Genomic DNA, 12,982 nt, shown 5'->3' on the forward strand with positions numbered 1-12,982 from the left:
GCCTGGCCCGGAGAAGAGGCTCGCTCCGTTAACGGCCGCCCCTCCTCCTGCTCTCCAACACGGGGTACCCCGCCGCTTCCCCAGGGACTTCCGGGGCTCCCCTTGGGCCTTCTCCCACCGTGTCAACCACTCTTAAATAGGCCCCCCCAACTCCGGACCTTCTCCCACCATGTCAAGCACTAAAGTAGAAGCTCCCTGCTTGTCCTGGGGTCGCAGGACCCTGGTCCCTAGCCCTTTGCCATCCCAAACTTCCTGCCCCTCACCTCGGCCCAGACACACACGCGGGACCCTCGCCCCACCCCCCAAAGCTCCTTTATATTCCTTCTTTATTGGCTCTCATGGTATAATACAAATCTGCAGGTTTAGATACAAAAAAAAAATTGGAGATAAAAGATAGAAAAGTCCAGGCGGCGACGGGCACAGCCCCTGTGCCCGCCGAGCATCCGGTCCCTGCCCCCTGTTCCCTCGGCGGCGGGCACAGAAGTGAGGTAACTGAGCAGCGTTCCCCAGCCTGCCCCGGCTCCGCGCAGGCCCCTCTTCTCCTCCCTCACCCCCAGCCCCGGGCGGGAGGGCGGGCCGGACGTCCCCCGGGCATTGGCAGTGGCAGTGGGGCGGGCTGGGGGCCCTTGTCTTGTGCTCGGCGTGGACCCCGGGGCGGGTGCTCCCTCGCACACCCCACCTTACACCCCCAGGTCAGGGCAGCAGGAAGAAGAAAGTAACTGATCTGTAGGGAAATGGGGGAGAGGGCCACGGCCCCCCGGGCCTCAGGAGGGAAGGGGGGCAGTGCTAGGCCAGTTCTGTGTTCGAGGGGCAGTGACATGGGCCCATCCCTGAATTACGTCCTCCTTTCCCACCCATGACCCGGATACGAACTCTTCCCTTTGGACAGAAGTGGGGAGGAGGGAGAGGAGACCGAGGGTGGGAGGCCCCGGGGAGTACGGAGCCGGCGGGGGGGGAGATGTACAGAAGACTTGGGCTGGAGCGAGGGCGCCCACGGGCCCGGGGGTCCCGGCTACAGTTCAATCTCAAAAGTCTTATGGAGGTCTCCGGAAAAGGGGTTGGACGGCCGCTCGGGCTGCGGCTTTCCCTCCAGCGCGGCCCACTGAGCCTCGAAGGGGTCCGCCTCGGGGGCCGGGGAGGGCCCGGGTTCGGGGGGCCAGGGGGCCCCGTTGGGCCGCGGGGGCGGGGCCGGGGGGCAGGGGGCAGCTTTCCCGGCCAAGGTGGCCGGCTGGAGCGGGGTGGCCGAGGGGGCAGCAGCAGAGCAGAAAGCGTTGGCGACCATTTGGGAAGGTGTGATGCCCACCACGGGCACCCGGGGCACCGGCTGGTAGCCCAGACCTGGGTAGGTGGGCACAAAGGCAGGCTGCATGTGGGGGGCGGGCAGGAAAACCGCCATGGGGGCGGGCGCAGCGGGGAAGGGCTGAAGGGCCGGCGGCAGCGAGGTGGGCGCGGCGGGGGCCCGGGGCCCGGGCAGCCCCTGCTGCTGCTGCTGCTGCTGCTGCTGCTGCTGCTGAGCCTTGGCCACCTGGGCCACCTCCTCCAGCCACCGCTCGGCCTCCGAGGGCGTCCGCTTGTGTCCGGGCGGGGGCGCGGGCAGGCCGGGCTCGCTCCAGGTGGCCGGCCCTGGGGGAGAAGGGATGAGTGCAGATGGCACGTGGGGGGCAGGGGAGCCCCGCCCTCCCCCGGCGGACCCCGTGGTGTTACCTGCGGCCGCGGGCTGGGCCCCCGCCAAAGGGGCGCCCGCGTTGGCAAAGGAGGAGCTGATCTGTGAGCACAGGGCGTTGATGCCGTCACTGTCAGTGGCCCCCGGGGGCTCCATCTCCAGCACTGGCAGGGAGACAGAAAGCATTGTGGACCCCCTTCTGGGTGCCGGGCACTGTGCCAGGCTGGGGACACAGACTCGGGGGGGGCAGACAAAGGTGGCCCCAGAGGACGCCCGGTGACCCCGAGCTCCTGTCTCTGAGGGGGTCGTTCGGGGAGGGGGGGGCGCCTTTCTTGGCAGACCCCCTTCAGCAAGGCTCTCCTCCTGCGGGCAGAGGGCCGGCTTCCCTCCCCGCGCTGACGCTCCCCGTTCTAAGAGCCGCCCCTCTCTCAGTTCCAGGGGTCCCCCGTGCGTCCTGGACCTCTCTGTGCCTCCATGAGGACCAGCTGCCCCAGCGCCCTCTGCCCCTTCCCGTGGAAAGGGTCCCTGGTCTTGAACCCGAGAAGCTGGACTTGCACTCCTCCCCTTCTGCCACCTCTCTCCGATGGCATTTCATTGTTTTCCAGTTATTTTTCAGTCCCGTCTGACTCTGTGTGGCCCTACTTGGGGTTTTCTTGACAAAGACACCGGAGCGGTTTGCCATTTCCTGCTCCTGCTCATCGTACAGATGAGGAAAGGGAGGCAGACGGGGGAAGTGGCTTGGCCGGGATCATCCAGCTAGGAAGGCTCTGAGGCTGGATTTGAACTCAGGGTTTCTGGCCTGGCGCTCTAACCACTGCACTGCCCAGCTGCCTTAACTTCTCCTGCCCTCAGTTTCCTCATCTGTCACATGAGGGGATTAATCAGATGCTCTTTAAGGCCTTTAAATCTGCGATTCTTCAGTCATCTGGTCCATGTCCCCACTGGGCATACTGGGGTTCCTTCTATGGGACGTCATCCCAGTGTCCATTCACTGGGTACAGGCGCCCCTCGCTCCCACTGCCCCCTGCGCAGCCTGGTGCCCCTCAGTCCCACTGCCCCTGCCCAGCCCAGCACCCCTCTCACTGGGCACAGGCGCCCCTCGCTCCCACTGCCCCTGCCCAGCCTGGCGTCCCTCTCACTGGGCACAGGCGCCCCTCGCTCCCACTGCCCCTGCCCAGCCTGGCGTCCCTCTCACTGGGCACAGGCGCCCCTCGCTCCCACTGCCTCCCTTCTGCTGCCCCCTCTCACCTGTGCCTTTGACCTGGAAGTCAGTGCGCCTCTGCAGGGTGGAGGGCAGCTCGTTGAGTCTCAGGGACAGCTGCCTTTTGAAGGGCGAGTTCTTCTGACTGAGGGCGGGGAAGCCTCGGAAGGATCCCTGGCGCACCAGCTGCTCCAGGGGCGCGTGGCGTCGGGGGATGGCGGCAGCCGCGGGGCCCGGGGGGGCCGGCCCCGGCGCGCCCGCTTCCCCCTTCTCCCCAGGCGACGTGGCCGCGGGGGTTGGGGACATGTGGCCTGGCTGGGCAGGGCCCGGAGCAGGTACAGCGGGCACGGCGGCTGCCTCTGCTGTGGTGGGCGTGAGGCAGAGGGGAGGAAGGCTGATCACGCGGCCGGCCCCCGGACTGCTGGGGCAGAACCCCGCCCCGGCCCCCCGCCCCTCTCCCAAGGACTCCGGCCCCTCCGCAGGAAGCCCCCGGACTCCCGGCTGCTCTCCCAGGCTGGGCCACCCACCTTTCTTCTTCTCTGAAAGCTGGCGCTCCGCGGGCCGGCTGCCCCCGGTGAGGCGGAAGGAGCCCTCGCGGGAAAAGCTGGTGCGGCTGGCGTCGAAGGCGGCTGTGACCCCGCACTCCTTCTCCCTCCTCTGCTTCCTCTCCAGGCAGGCGGCAAAGGCGCAGCCCACGGCGTGGCTCAGCCGCTCGCCCTGCAAGCCCGGGGAAGGCGGGGAGCCGGCTCAGGGCGAGCCCGGGACTGCCGAGGGCCCAGGGTGGGCCAGATGGCACCCGCTGTCCCCGCCTGCCGCGGCCTCTGCCCACTGCCGCCCACTCCCCGGCTACACGGAACTCAGGGAGTGGCTCCTAGGAAACCCAGCCCAGGACTTCCTCTTGCTTCTTTTTGGGGAAGGGGAGGGGGGCTGGGCCAGGAAGCAGCTTGGCAGTGACCCGAGTCTGGAGTAGAGGGGCCTCCATTCAAATGCCCCCTTCCACGTGTGTTACCTTAGGACCACTTCCCCTGCCCAGAATTGTTTCCTTCTCCTTCTAGATTATTTGGGCAACCTGTGCCCTCTTCGGGCCTCAGTTTACCCAATCTGAATAACGAAGGAGATAGACAGGGCCTTGGGAACAACTGCTCTTGCTCAGGTGTGTCTCAGGGAAAAGCCCAGGGTACTCCTGGGCCCTGCTCAGTGGGGGCACTAGATCTGACATTCAGGGCTTTTTTTTTTGGCCTCTTCTCTCTCTCGAGACCTTCTGCTCTCTATTTCCCAGCCTTTCCTCATTCTGTTCTCCCCTCCACACTCTCTTCCTTTCCACCAAACTGGAGCTGTGCTCCCGGAAAGAGCTCCGTGTGCTCCTCCATCGGCTCGCACTGTTTCCTGTGGCCTGCCGGGAATGTTACTCGTCCCATACTCCACCCCCAATCCCCGCCCCCCACCCTCGGTGGCCAAATCCTTGCAAAAGCAACACAAACACAAGATCAGAGCCGGTAGGACCCACTTTCTGGATGAGGAAACTGAGGGGCCTGAGGCAGGATTCGAATTCAGGTCTGGCATGCTAGCCACTGAGTCACAGCCCGCGTCCCCCGGGGACTTTTCCCTAGCTTTCCTCCAGGTTACGTCTACTTAGATCTGCGAGAGGGTCGGGTGGGGGCCGGAGCTCAGGGACACTTTGTGTCTTCACCCCAAACGCCCCCAGCCCTGGGCCTCCGAGGGAAGATGCTCAGGCTGGGACAAGGAGGAAGCCATCTCCCCGCCCCCCAAAGGACTTGTTTTTCCATTGTGGGGGGAGGGGAAGAGCACAAACCCAGCCAAGTCACTGCACCGTGTGGGCCAAGGAATTCTGGGGAGGAGAAGCTCACACTGGAGAAAAGCCGGGCGCAGAGAGCGAATGTCCTGGCCCGGAGATTCTGGGGTGGGGACTCCGACCAGCTCCCCCCGCTTCCCGGGCCAGCCCATCTCTGTCACTCTCTGCGATACACACGTGCACATACGCACACACAGCCCAGAGCATTGGTCAGTTTTCGGGACTGGGGTGACCTTGGCAAAAACCCTGGAGGGACCGGCCGTTTCCTTCTCCAGCTCATTTTACAGATGAGGAAACTGAGGCAGACACGGTGAAGTGACTTGCCCAGAGTCACACAGATAAAAGGATCCGACGCTGGGTTTGGACTTGGGAATATGAGTCTTTGCTAAGTCCAGACCTGGTGTCCGAGGCACTGTGGCAGCATCTAGCTTTCCCTTATCATATATGTGCATCAGAGAGATTACATGTGTGCACATACATCACGTCCTCTGTTAGAGGGTCCGATTGTTTGTAAGTAACTGACCGAGCTTGACTGGGGGCGGGGCAAGCAGTCCCGTGGTTAGGGACATACAGAAATGCATCATGCTCTGCGTATGTTACCTGTTCTCTATCACTCGAGCTTGACTGGGGGAGGGGCGAGCGGGCCCGTGGTTAGGGATGTATAAGTGCATCATGCTCTGTGTATGTTACCTGTTCTCTATCACTCGAGCTGTATCTCTATCGTAAGCAACTGAGCGAGCTTGACTGGGGGCAGGGCAAGCGGTCCCGTGGTTAGGGATGTATAAGTGCATCATGCTCTGCGTATGTTACATGTTCTCTATCACTCGAGCTGTATCTCTATCATAAGTAATTGAGCGAGCTTGACTGGGGGAGGGGCGAGCGGTCCCGTGGTTAGGGATGTATAAGTGCATCATGCTCTGCGTATGTTACCTGTTCTCTATCACTCGAGCTGTATCTCTATCATAAGTAATTGAGCGAGCTTGACTGGGGGAGGGGCGAGCGGGCCCGTGGTTAGGGATGTATAAGTGCATCATGCTCTGCGTATGTTACATGTTCTCTATCACTCGAGCTGTATCTCTATCGTAAGTAATTGAGCGAGCTTGACTGGGGGCGGGGCAAGCGGTCCCGTGGTTAGGGATGTATAAGTGCATCATGCTCTGCGTATGTTACATGTTCTCTATCACTCGAGCTGTATCTCTATCGTAAGCAACTGAGCGAGCCTGACTGGGGGAGGGGCGAGCGGGCCCGTGGTTAGGGATGTATAAGTGCATCATGCTCTGCGTATGTTACATGTTCTCTATCACTCGAGCTGTATCTCTATCGTAAGCAACTGAGCGAGCCTGACTGGGGGAGGGGCGAGCGGGCCCGTGGTTAGGGATGTATAAGTGCATCATGCTCTGCGTATGTTACATGTTCTCTATCACTCGAGCTGTATCTCTATCGTAAGCAACTGAGCGAGCCTGACTGGGGGAGGGGCGAGCGGCCCGTGGTTAGGGATGTATAAGTGCATCATGCTCTGCGTATGTTACATGTTCTCTATCACTCGAGCTGTATCTCTATCGTAAGCAACTGAGCGAGCCTGACTGGGGGAGGGGCGAGCGGGCCCGTGGTTAGGGATGTATAAGTGCATCATGCTCTGCGTATGTTACATGTTCTCTATCACTCGAGCTGTATCTCTATCATAAGTAATTGAGCGAGCTTGACTGGGGGAGGGGCGAGCGGTCCCGTGGTTAGGGATGTATAAGTGCATCATGCTCTGCGTATGTTACATGTTCTCTATCACTCGAGCTGTATCTCTATCATAAGTAATTGAGCGAGCTTGACTGGGGGAGGGGCGAGCGGGCCCGTGGTTAGGGATGTATAAGTGCATCATGCTCTGCGTATGTTACATGTTCTCTATCACTCGAGCTGTATCTCTATCGTAAGCAACTGAGCGAGCCTGACTGGGGGAGGGGCGAGTGGGCCCGTGGTTAGGGATGTATAAGTGCATCGTGCTCTGCGTATGTTACATTATCTCTATCACTCGAGCTGTATCTCTATCGTAAGTAACTGAGCGAGCTTGACTGGGGGCGGGGCGAGCGGGCCCGTGGTTAGGGATGTATAAGTGCATCATGCTCTGCGTATGTTACATGTTCTCTATCACTCGAGCTGTATCTCTATCGTAAGTAACTGACTGAGCTTGACTGGGGGCGGGGCGAGCGGTCCCGTGGTTAGGGACATACAGAAATGCATCGTGCTCTGCGTATGTTACCTGTTCTCTATCATAAGTAATTGACCGAGCTTGACTGGGGGCGGGGCGAGCGGTCCCGTGGTTAGGGATGTATAAGTGCATCATGCTCTGCGTATGTTACATGTTCTCTATCACTCGAGCTGTATCTCTATCGTAAGCAACTGACTGAGCTTGACTGGGGGCGGGGCGAGCGGTCCCGTGATTAGGGATGTATAAGTGCATCATGCTCTGTGTATGTTACATGTTCTCTATCACTCGAGCTGTATCTCTATCATAAGTAATTGACCGAGCTTGACTGGGGGTGGGGCGAGCGGTCCCGCAGCGAGGGGAGATGGTTGTTAGGGAACAGAGTTTGGCAGAAGACAGTCCTTGAGCCGAGCTTTGGAGAAACCCAGGGATGGGGTGAAGGCGGAGGCCATTTCAGGCACAAGGGAAGGCGAAGGGGGAGTTGTAGAGGGCCAGCAAAAAAGCAGATGCTCTTGAGCCGATCTCGGGGAGTTGGCCAATCCCTCCCATCAGGCTGAGCTGAGGAGGACGGGCCCTCAAGGTGCCATTAAGAGCCCAGAAGGCAGGCTCCCGTCTCCATTTTTAGGCCTAACTCATACGATTCCCCCAGAGGCTTTCCCCATGCCAGCTAAAGTAGCCTAGTCATGTTCCCAAATGGGGCATCTCATTTTGCAAAGATGGCACAGCATTTAACTCCCTCCTTCTGCAAGCTCTAACTTTCGGGGAACAAACATTTATTAAGCACCTACTATATTTAAGCACCTACTATATTTAAGCACAAATGCTTTAGCCAGCATCACCCAGCTGGGGTTGGAGGCTGGTTCCTCCGGGTCTCCCAGACATCCCTCAGGAGCCGTCCCTTACAAAAAGCTATCTTTCTTGCCTCTGCCCTTTTCAGTGGCTAATTAATGCCCCTTTTCTCCAGAAACTGCCCGAGCTTTTTTATGTCGTCTATATCTCGAGTCCCTCAAAGTAGACTGTAAGCTACTTGAGGACAGGAGCTTGTTTTTTCATTCTTGCCCTTGTATTCCCCTCCAGTAGGTAACACATTGCCTTACATGCAGTAGGTGCTTAATAAATGTCCCAAAAAATCCCACTGGGATTCCGAGGGGATAGATTGGGGTTTTATGGTTCCAGGGCCACTGACCGAGTCCTTGAGTGCCAAGAAACAATGGCAGATCCAACGCCGAGTGGTGCCGTCCCGGCAGATATAGGAGAAGGCTTTGTCTAGATTTCGGTCGGGGGCACAGAACGAGACCTTCTCGATAGTCTGGTCCACCAGCAGGTCCTAGAAGGAGGGACAGAGGAGGGATGTCAGGGCAGTGGAGAACAGCCGGAATGGCAGAGCTGGAAGGAGCCTCATTAACGAACTCTATGTTTTACAGATGGAGAATTCAGGACCCAGAGGAGGAAAAAGTCTCGTTCAAGATCACACAGTAAGGGGGGCCCAGCTGGGGACAGAAAGGGCTCACTTTTCTGTCCAAACCTCTTTCTCCCAGGTAGGGAAAGCAGAAGAGACCGGAGGGGAACGCTGGAGAGGCTCCCGGAGAGAAGCCTTTCTGGGTCCCTGGGATCAAGGCCACAGAGGGGGGTGGGGAGACGCAAGGGGGAGGCGGATACCTTGGTCTTGTCATCCACCACGCGCAGCCCATCTGCCGACACCCACAGCACAGATTTCACGGATTTCCGCCCAGTCTGGAGGGAGGAAAGGGAGCCTAGGATGAGGGGGGTATTGGGAGTGGGGAAGGGGTGGCACTGCTCTCCCAGCTTTGCTCCAGTTCACTCATTCAAAAGCACTTATTAAGCACTATTGTGTACCAAGGACTTTGCTAGGCCCTGGGGATCAGAACAAAAGTGAGACAGCCAATGCAGGAGAAGTCACGTGTGTGTGTGTGTGTGTGTGTGTGTGTGTGTGTGTGTGTGTGTGTGTATAAAAGGTAACACAGGAGACTTCATATATAAATATGTGTGTATGTATATATATATATATATATATATATGTATATGCTAATGCAGGAGACCCCATATATATGTGTGTATATAAATGTATGTATGTATGTATGTGTATATATATATGTTAATGCAGGAGACATATATGTGTGTATATAAATGTATTTGTATGTGTGTGTATGTGTGTACACACACACACACATATAATGTTAACGCAAGAGATTTCGTATATATGTGTGTGTATATAAATGTGTGTGTGTGTATATATGTTAATGCAGGAGACACCATATAAATATATGTGTATGTGTATATATATGCTAACACATGAGACATCACGTGTATATATATATATGTGCATGCATATAAATGTATGTGTGTTAACACAGGAGACACCATGCATATAAATGCATGTGTGTATATGTATGTATATGCATCAACACATGAGCCAACATGTATACGTACATGTATATAAATGTATGTGTGTATATATGTATGTATGATAACACACGAGACATCGTGTATATATGTGCATGTATATAAATGTATGTGTGTGTATATATGTCAACACAGAAGACACCACATATATGTGTGTATATAAATGTATGTATGTATATGCGTGCGTGTGTGTGTGTGTTACTGTAGGAGACACCATGTATATAAATGTATGTGTGTATATGTATATATATAAGCTAACGCACGAGACATCATATATATATGCATGTATATAAATGTATGTATGTATATGCATGTGTGTGTATATGTTAACACAGAAGACACCATATATATGTGTGTATATAAATGTATATACGTGTGTGTGCGTGTGTACATATATACATACGTCATAGAAAGCCGCTGTAATAAGCCTCCCTAGCAGACAGAGCTGACGGCGGGGGGAGCTTCCAGGGGGGGCGGGGCGGGCAGATGGTGACTGAGCTTTAGGGAATGGGGCCGCTGCTCAGGATTCTCACTCACCGCCTTCAGTTTCTTCACGGCATCTTCACACACGTGCATCCCTCGGGATTCCTCCACCTCTACGTGACCCAGGTACTGGGGAGAGGGCAGAAGAGGCAGCGGGTGGCACCTCCAGCCCCGGGCGCCCGGCCCCCCCTCCCCGGCCTCTCGGCCCCAGCTCCACCCTCGGCTCTGGCCCTCTCCTTGCTCCTCACCCCCTCTGTCCTCCGCACCCCCTACTCCTGCATGAGCTGGAGAGAGGAGCTGGATGGAGCCTGAAAGACATTTCCTCCAATTCTGCCTCAGATCTGAACTCCCTAGGGGCAGGTGGATCAGCTGCTTTCAACCTCAGTTTCCTCACTTGTAAAATGGAGAGAACCAGAGCAGCTCCTCTCTCACCAGGCTCTGGTGGAGATCCGAGGAGATAACGGATGGAAGCAAACCTTAGGGAGCCGTGCAAACGTCACGGAGAGGGATTAACTCTGGCTCTCCCTCCCTTCTTCTCTCGGCCTCCCTTTCTTGTTTCCTCCTCTCTCCACCTTTCGTTCCCCTCCCCCGTCCTCTCTCTCCCTCCTACTTTATTTCTCCATCCCTCCCTCTCCCATCTCAGACAACAGCCGGGATAGGGATTGCCCCGAGTCTTCAGGCCCAATGGCCTCTTTTTTCCCCGAAGGGGGCCTGAGGGGAGGGAGCGCGGGGGGATTTGCGGGGCCCGACCCCCAGGGTGGCCCGGCCCTGGTCGGCGCCCTGCTCGGGGCCGCGCTCTCACCCTGACTGGGAAGCTGCACTTGCCCTTCCGGACGGCATCCTCGTCGGCCTGCCACTGGTGCGGGCGCGAGGCCTCGGGGACGTAGGCCGGCTTCCTGCGCCGCAGGCTCTGACGCAGCTTGTTCATGGTGCCAGCGCCGTCTGGGGGCGAGGGAGGTCTCGGGGTCAGGGCCCGGGGCTTGGGGCAGCCGGGTTTGGAGAAATGGGGGCGGAATGCGCGGGGGGCTCGGTTCTGGCCATGTGGCCCCGTGTCCCGGCCTCCCGGGGAGGCCGCTGAGGGGCTCGGACACCGGATGCATCACTTCCACTCCTGACTGGGCTCCGGCCTTCCCCAGGCAGGATGTCAGCTTTCTATGGGATCCTTCCCAGCAGCCTTTGCCTCCCCCGAGTCCCCTCCCAACACGCCTGCCTCGGTTTCTCTGGCCCTCGTGGGCTTTCCCCCAGCCCCCTCTCCCCACCAGCCCCCGTTGCACTCACTCACCGGGCTCCGTCCTGAAGGTTTGGGGGGGCCCCAGGGCCAGGCGAGGAGGGGCTGAGGACAAACGCTGATCGGCCCTCCTGGGCCTCTCCTGCCCAGACATAGGACCAGGCTGTGAGGGGTTCCCCTGTCTCATGGGGCTCCCCTTGCCTAGAACACACTGACCCCTGCTCCACCTCTATGACCTTTGGCACAGGCCCCTGGAAGGGACCTAAGAGTCCTGCCCTTTCTGCCTTGGCCTGCCTGACTCCTGCCCTGGTTGCTATAGCAACAGTTACCAGGGAGACCATTCCCATGGTTATGAGGCCCCGGGAATGAGGGGATGGGGTGATGGGGAGTTGTACCCTCCTCGTTACCCCAGTTATTTCCCAGAGACATCCCTTTCCAGGGGCCTGCCCGGCAGGGGCCCCCGCAGCTTATCTTACACAGGCTATGACCGTGGCTCAGCCACTTGGGAGAAAGGAACGGGCTGTGAGCTTTGGGGTACAGAGGGAAGGCCTGGATGCGTTTCAGCCGAGACACACCCTGCGCACGGCGGGCCCCCTCACGGAGGGGCGGCCCCGGACGGGCGCCACGGCCGCGGGCACCCCCGGTCCCACCGCCCGGACCCTCCGCGGCCTGCAAGCTACAGCCACACGCGTACAGGCGGACTCCCCGGCAGCCCCGGAGACAGCCCAGGGAGCTACAGCGGGCCCACAGGCTCCACAATCGCACCGTTTCTGTCTCACACAACAGGCCCCGGGGGCCCAGACTCACAAGCGCAACTACAGCCGGACACACACCCCCACAACCTGCAGAGTCACAGCCTGTCTCCCCGCCGGCCACACACAGGGACTCAGACCTCCAAGCTCCACTTTCAAGGGGAAGAGAGCCCCCCAACCCATCTCGCGGCCACACGGACACCCAAGAGCGGGCAGGGACATCCGTCCCGCACAGCTGGCTCTGCCACGGGGGCTGGTGAGGGGGAAGGTGACAGGTGACAGGGGGACGCCCCCGAGCCCCCCTACCCACGGGCCTCCCGGGTCAGGTCGAATCGGACCGGATGGGGGGCGGGGGAAGGCAGGCCCGCATTGTCCGCGGGCGGGGTCCTCCGGGAGTCGCCTCCACAGCAGCTGGGCTGAGGCCGCGGACAGCTCGGGTGGGGACAAAGGGGCGGGGGCTCGTCGGGGCTGGGGGCGCTACCCTAGCGAAGCCCCCCTCTCATCTCCGGCCTCCTCCGCAGCACTCCGGGCCCCGACTCCCCCCATCCCCGAGCGCTCCCCGCTTCCCCTCGTCCCCGGGTCCCCCCATCCTAACCCATTCCATCTCATCCCACCCCATCCCAGCCCGCCCCGCAGCGCAGGCCGCTTACTGCGCTCCTTCTGCTCGTCTCGGGGGCTGCCGCCGCACTCCGGGACATCCAGGGGCCCCGGCGCCCCCGCCTCCTGCGGACCCCAGCGAGCCCGGCTTCCCTCCAGTCCCGGCCCGACCCCGGGACAGCTCTGCAGCAGCGGCGCCGACTGACGGAGTCCGGGCACAGGGACGGAGGCCGGGGGATGGTGGGGGCCGCACACGCACGCGCCTGCTCGGCTCCCGGGAGGATTCCATTGGGGGGGCCACCCCCCCCCCCCGCCCCAGCCCCGACTCCCCCTCACAGCGCCCCCTTCGCCCTCAAAACCCCGCCCCCGTCCCCGCCCATTGGCCCGCCGCCCGCTCCATATGCAAACGACGACCTAGCCCTCCCCGCCGCCACGTCCGAGCTGGCCGCCTGGCCACGCCCCGTGCCCCCCACATTGGCCCACTGCCCGCTCAATATCCCCGACAGAGCCCACCTCCCCGCACTGGCCCACCGCCCACTCAGTATGCAAAAGACACCGCCCATTGGCCCAGCGCCTGCTCAATATGCAAAACAGCCCCTCCTCCTCCTGCGCTCCTAGACCCCG

At 59.7% G+C, this 12,982-nt stretch overlaps 1 protein-coding gene across 1 annotated transcript; it reads right to left on the bottom strand.

Moving 5' to 3' along the window:
- Positions 1-309: 309 nt before the first annotated feature.
- On the bottom strand, positions 310-12,654 carry NUMBL (NUMB like endocytic adaptor protein). Its single transcript, XM_051989197.1, has 10 exons — positions 12,412-12,654; positions 11,064-11,151; positions 10,584-10,723; positions 9,836-9,910; positions 8,534-8,608; positions 8,061-8,201; positions 3,392-3,581; positions 2,912-3,226; positions 1,705-1,827; positions 310-1,623 (listed from the first exon to the last, which is right to left on the bottom strand). The coding sequence occupies exons 1-10, from the start codon at positions 12,457-12,459 to the stop codon at positions 1,013-1,015; spliced, it is 1,806 nt and encodes a 601-aa protein (XP_051845157.1). The 5' UTR covers positions 12,460-12,654; the 3' UTR covers positions 310-1,012.
- Between the last annotated feature and the right edge of the window lie 328 nt (positions 12,655-12,982).

This window comes from Antechinus flavipes, chromosome 3, assembly GCF_016432865.1.
Source record: "Antechinus flavipes isolate AdamAnt ecotype Samford, QLD, Australia chromosome 3, AdamAnt_v2, whole genome shotgun sequence".
NCBI lineage: Eukaryota > Metazoa > Chordata > Mammalia > Dasyuromorphia > Dasyuridae > Antechinus > Antechinus flavipes.

Excerpts from the sequence above, each read along its gene's own strand:
- NUMBL (XM_051989197.1), bottom strand. The coding sequence starts at position 12,459 with ATGTCCCGGAGTGCGGCGGCAGCCCCCGAGACGAGCAGAAGGAGCGCA. Across the intron at positions 8,202-8,533 it reads TGGTGGATGACAAGACCAAG|GACCTGCTGGTGGACCAGAC; the intron begins GTATCCGCCTCC and ends CCCTCCTTCTAG. Across the intron at positions 1,624-1,704 it reads GGCCCAGCCCGCGGCCGCAG|GGCCGGCCACCTGGAGCGAG; the intron begins GTAACACCACGG and ends CTTCTCCCCCAG.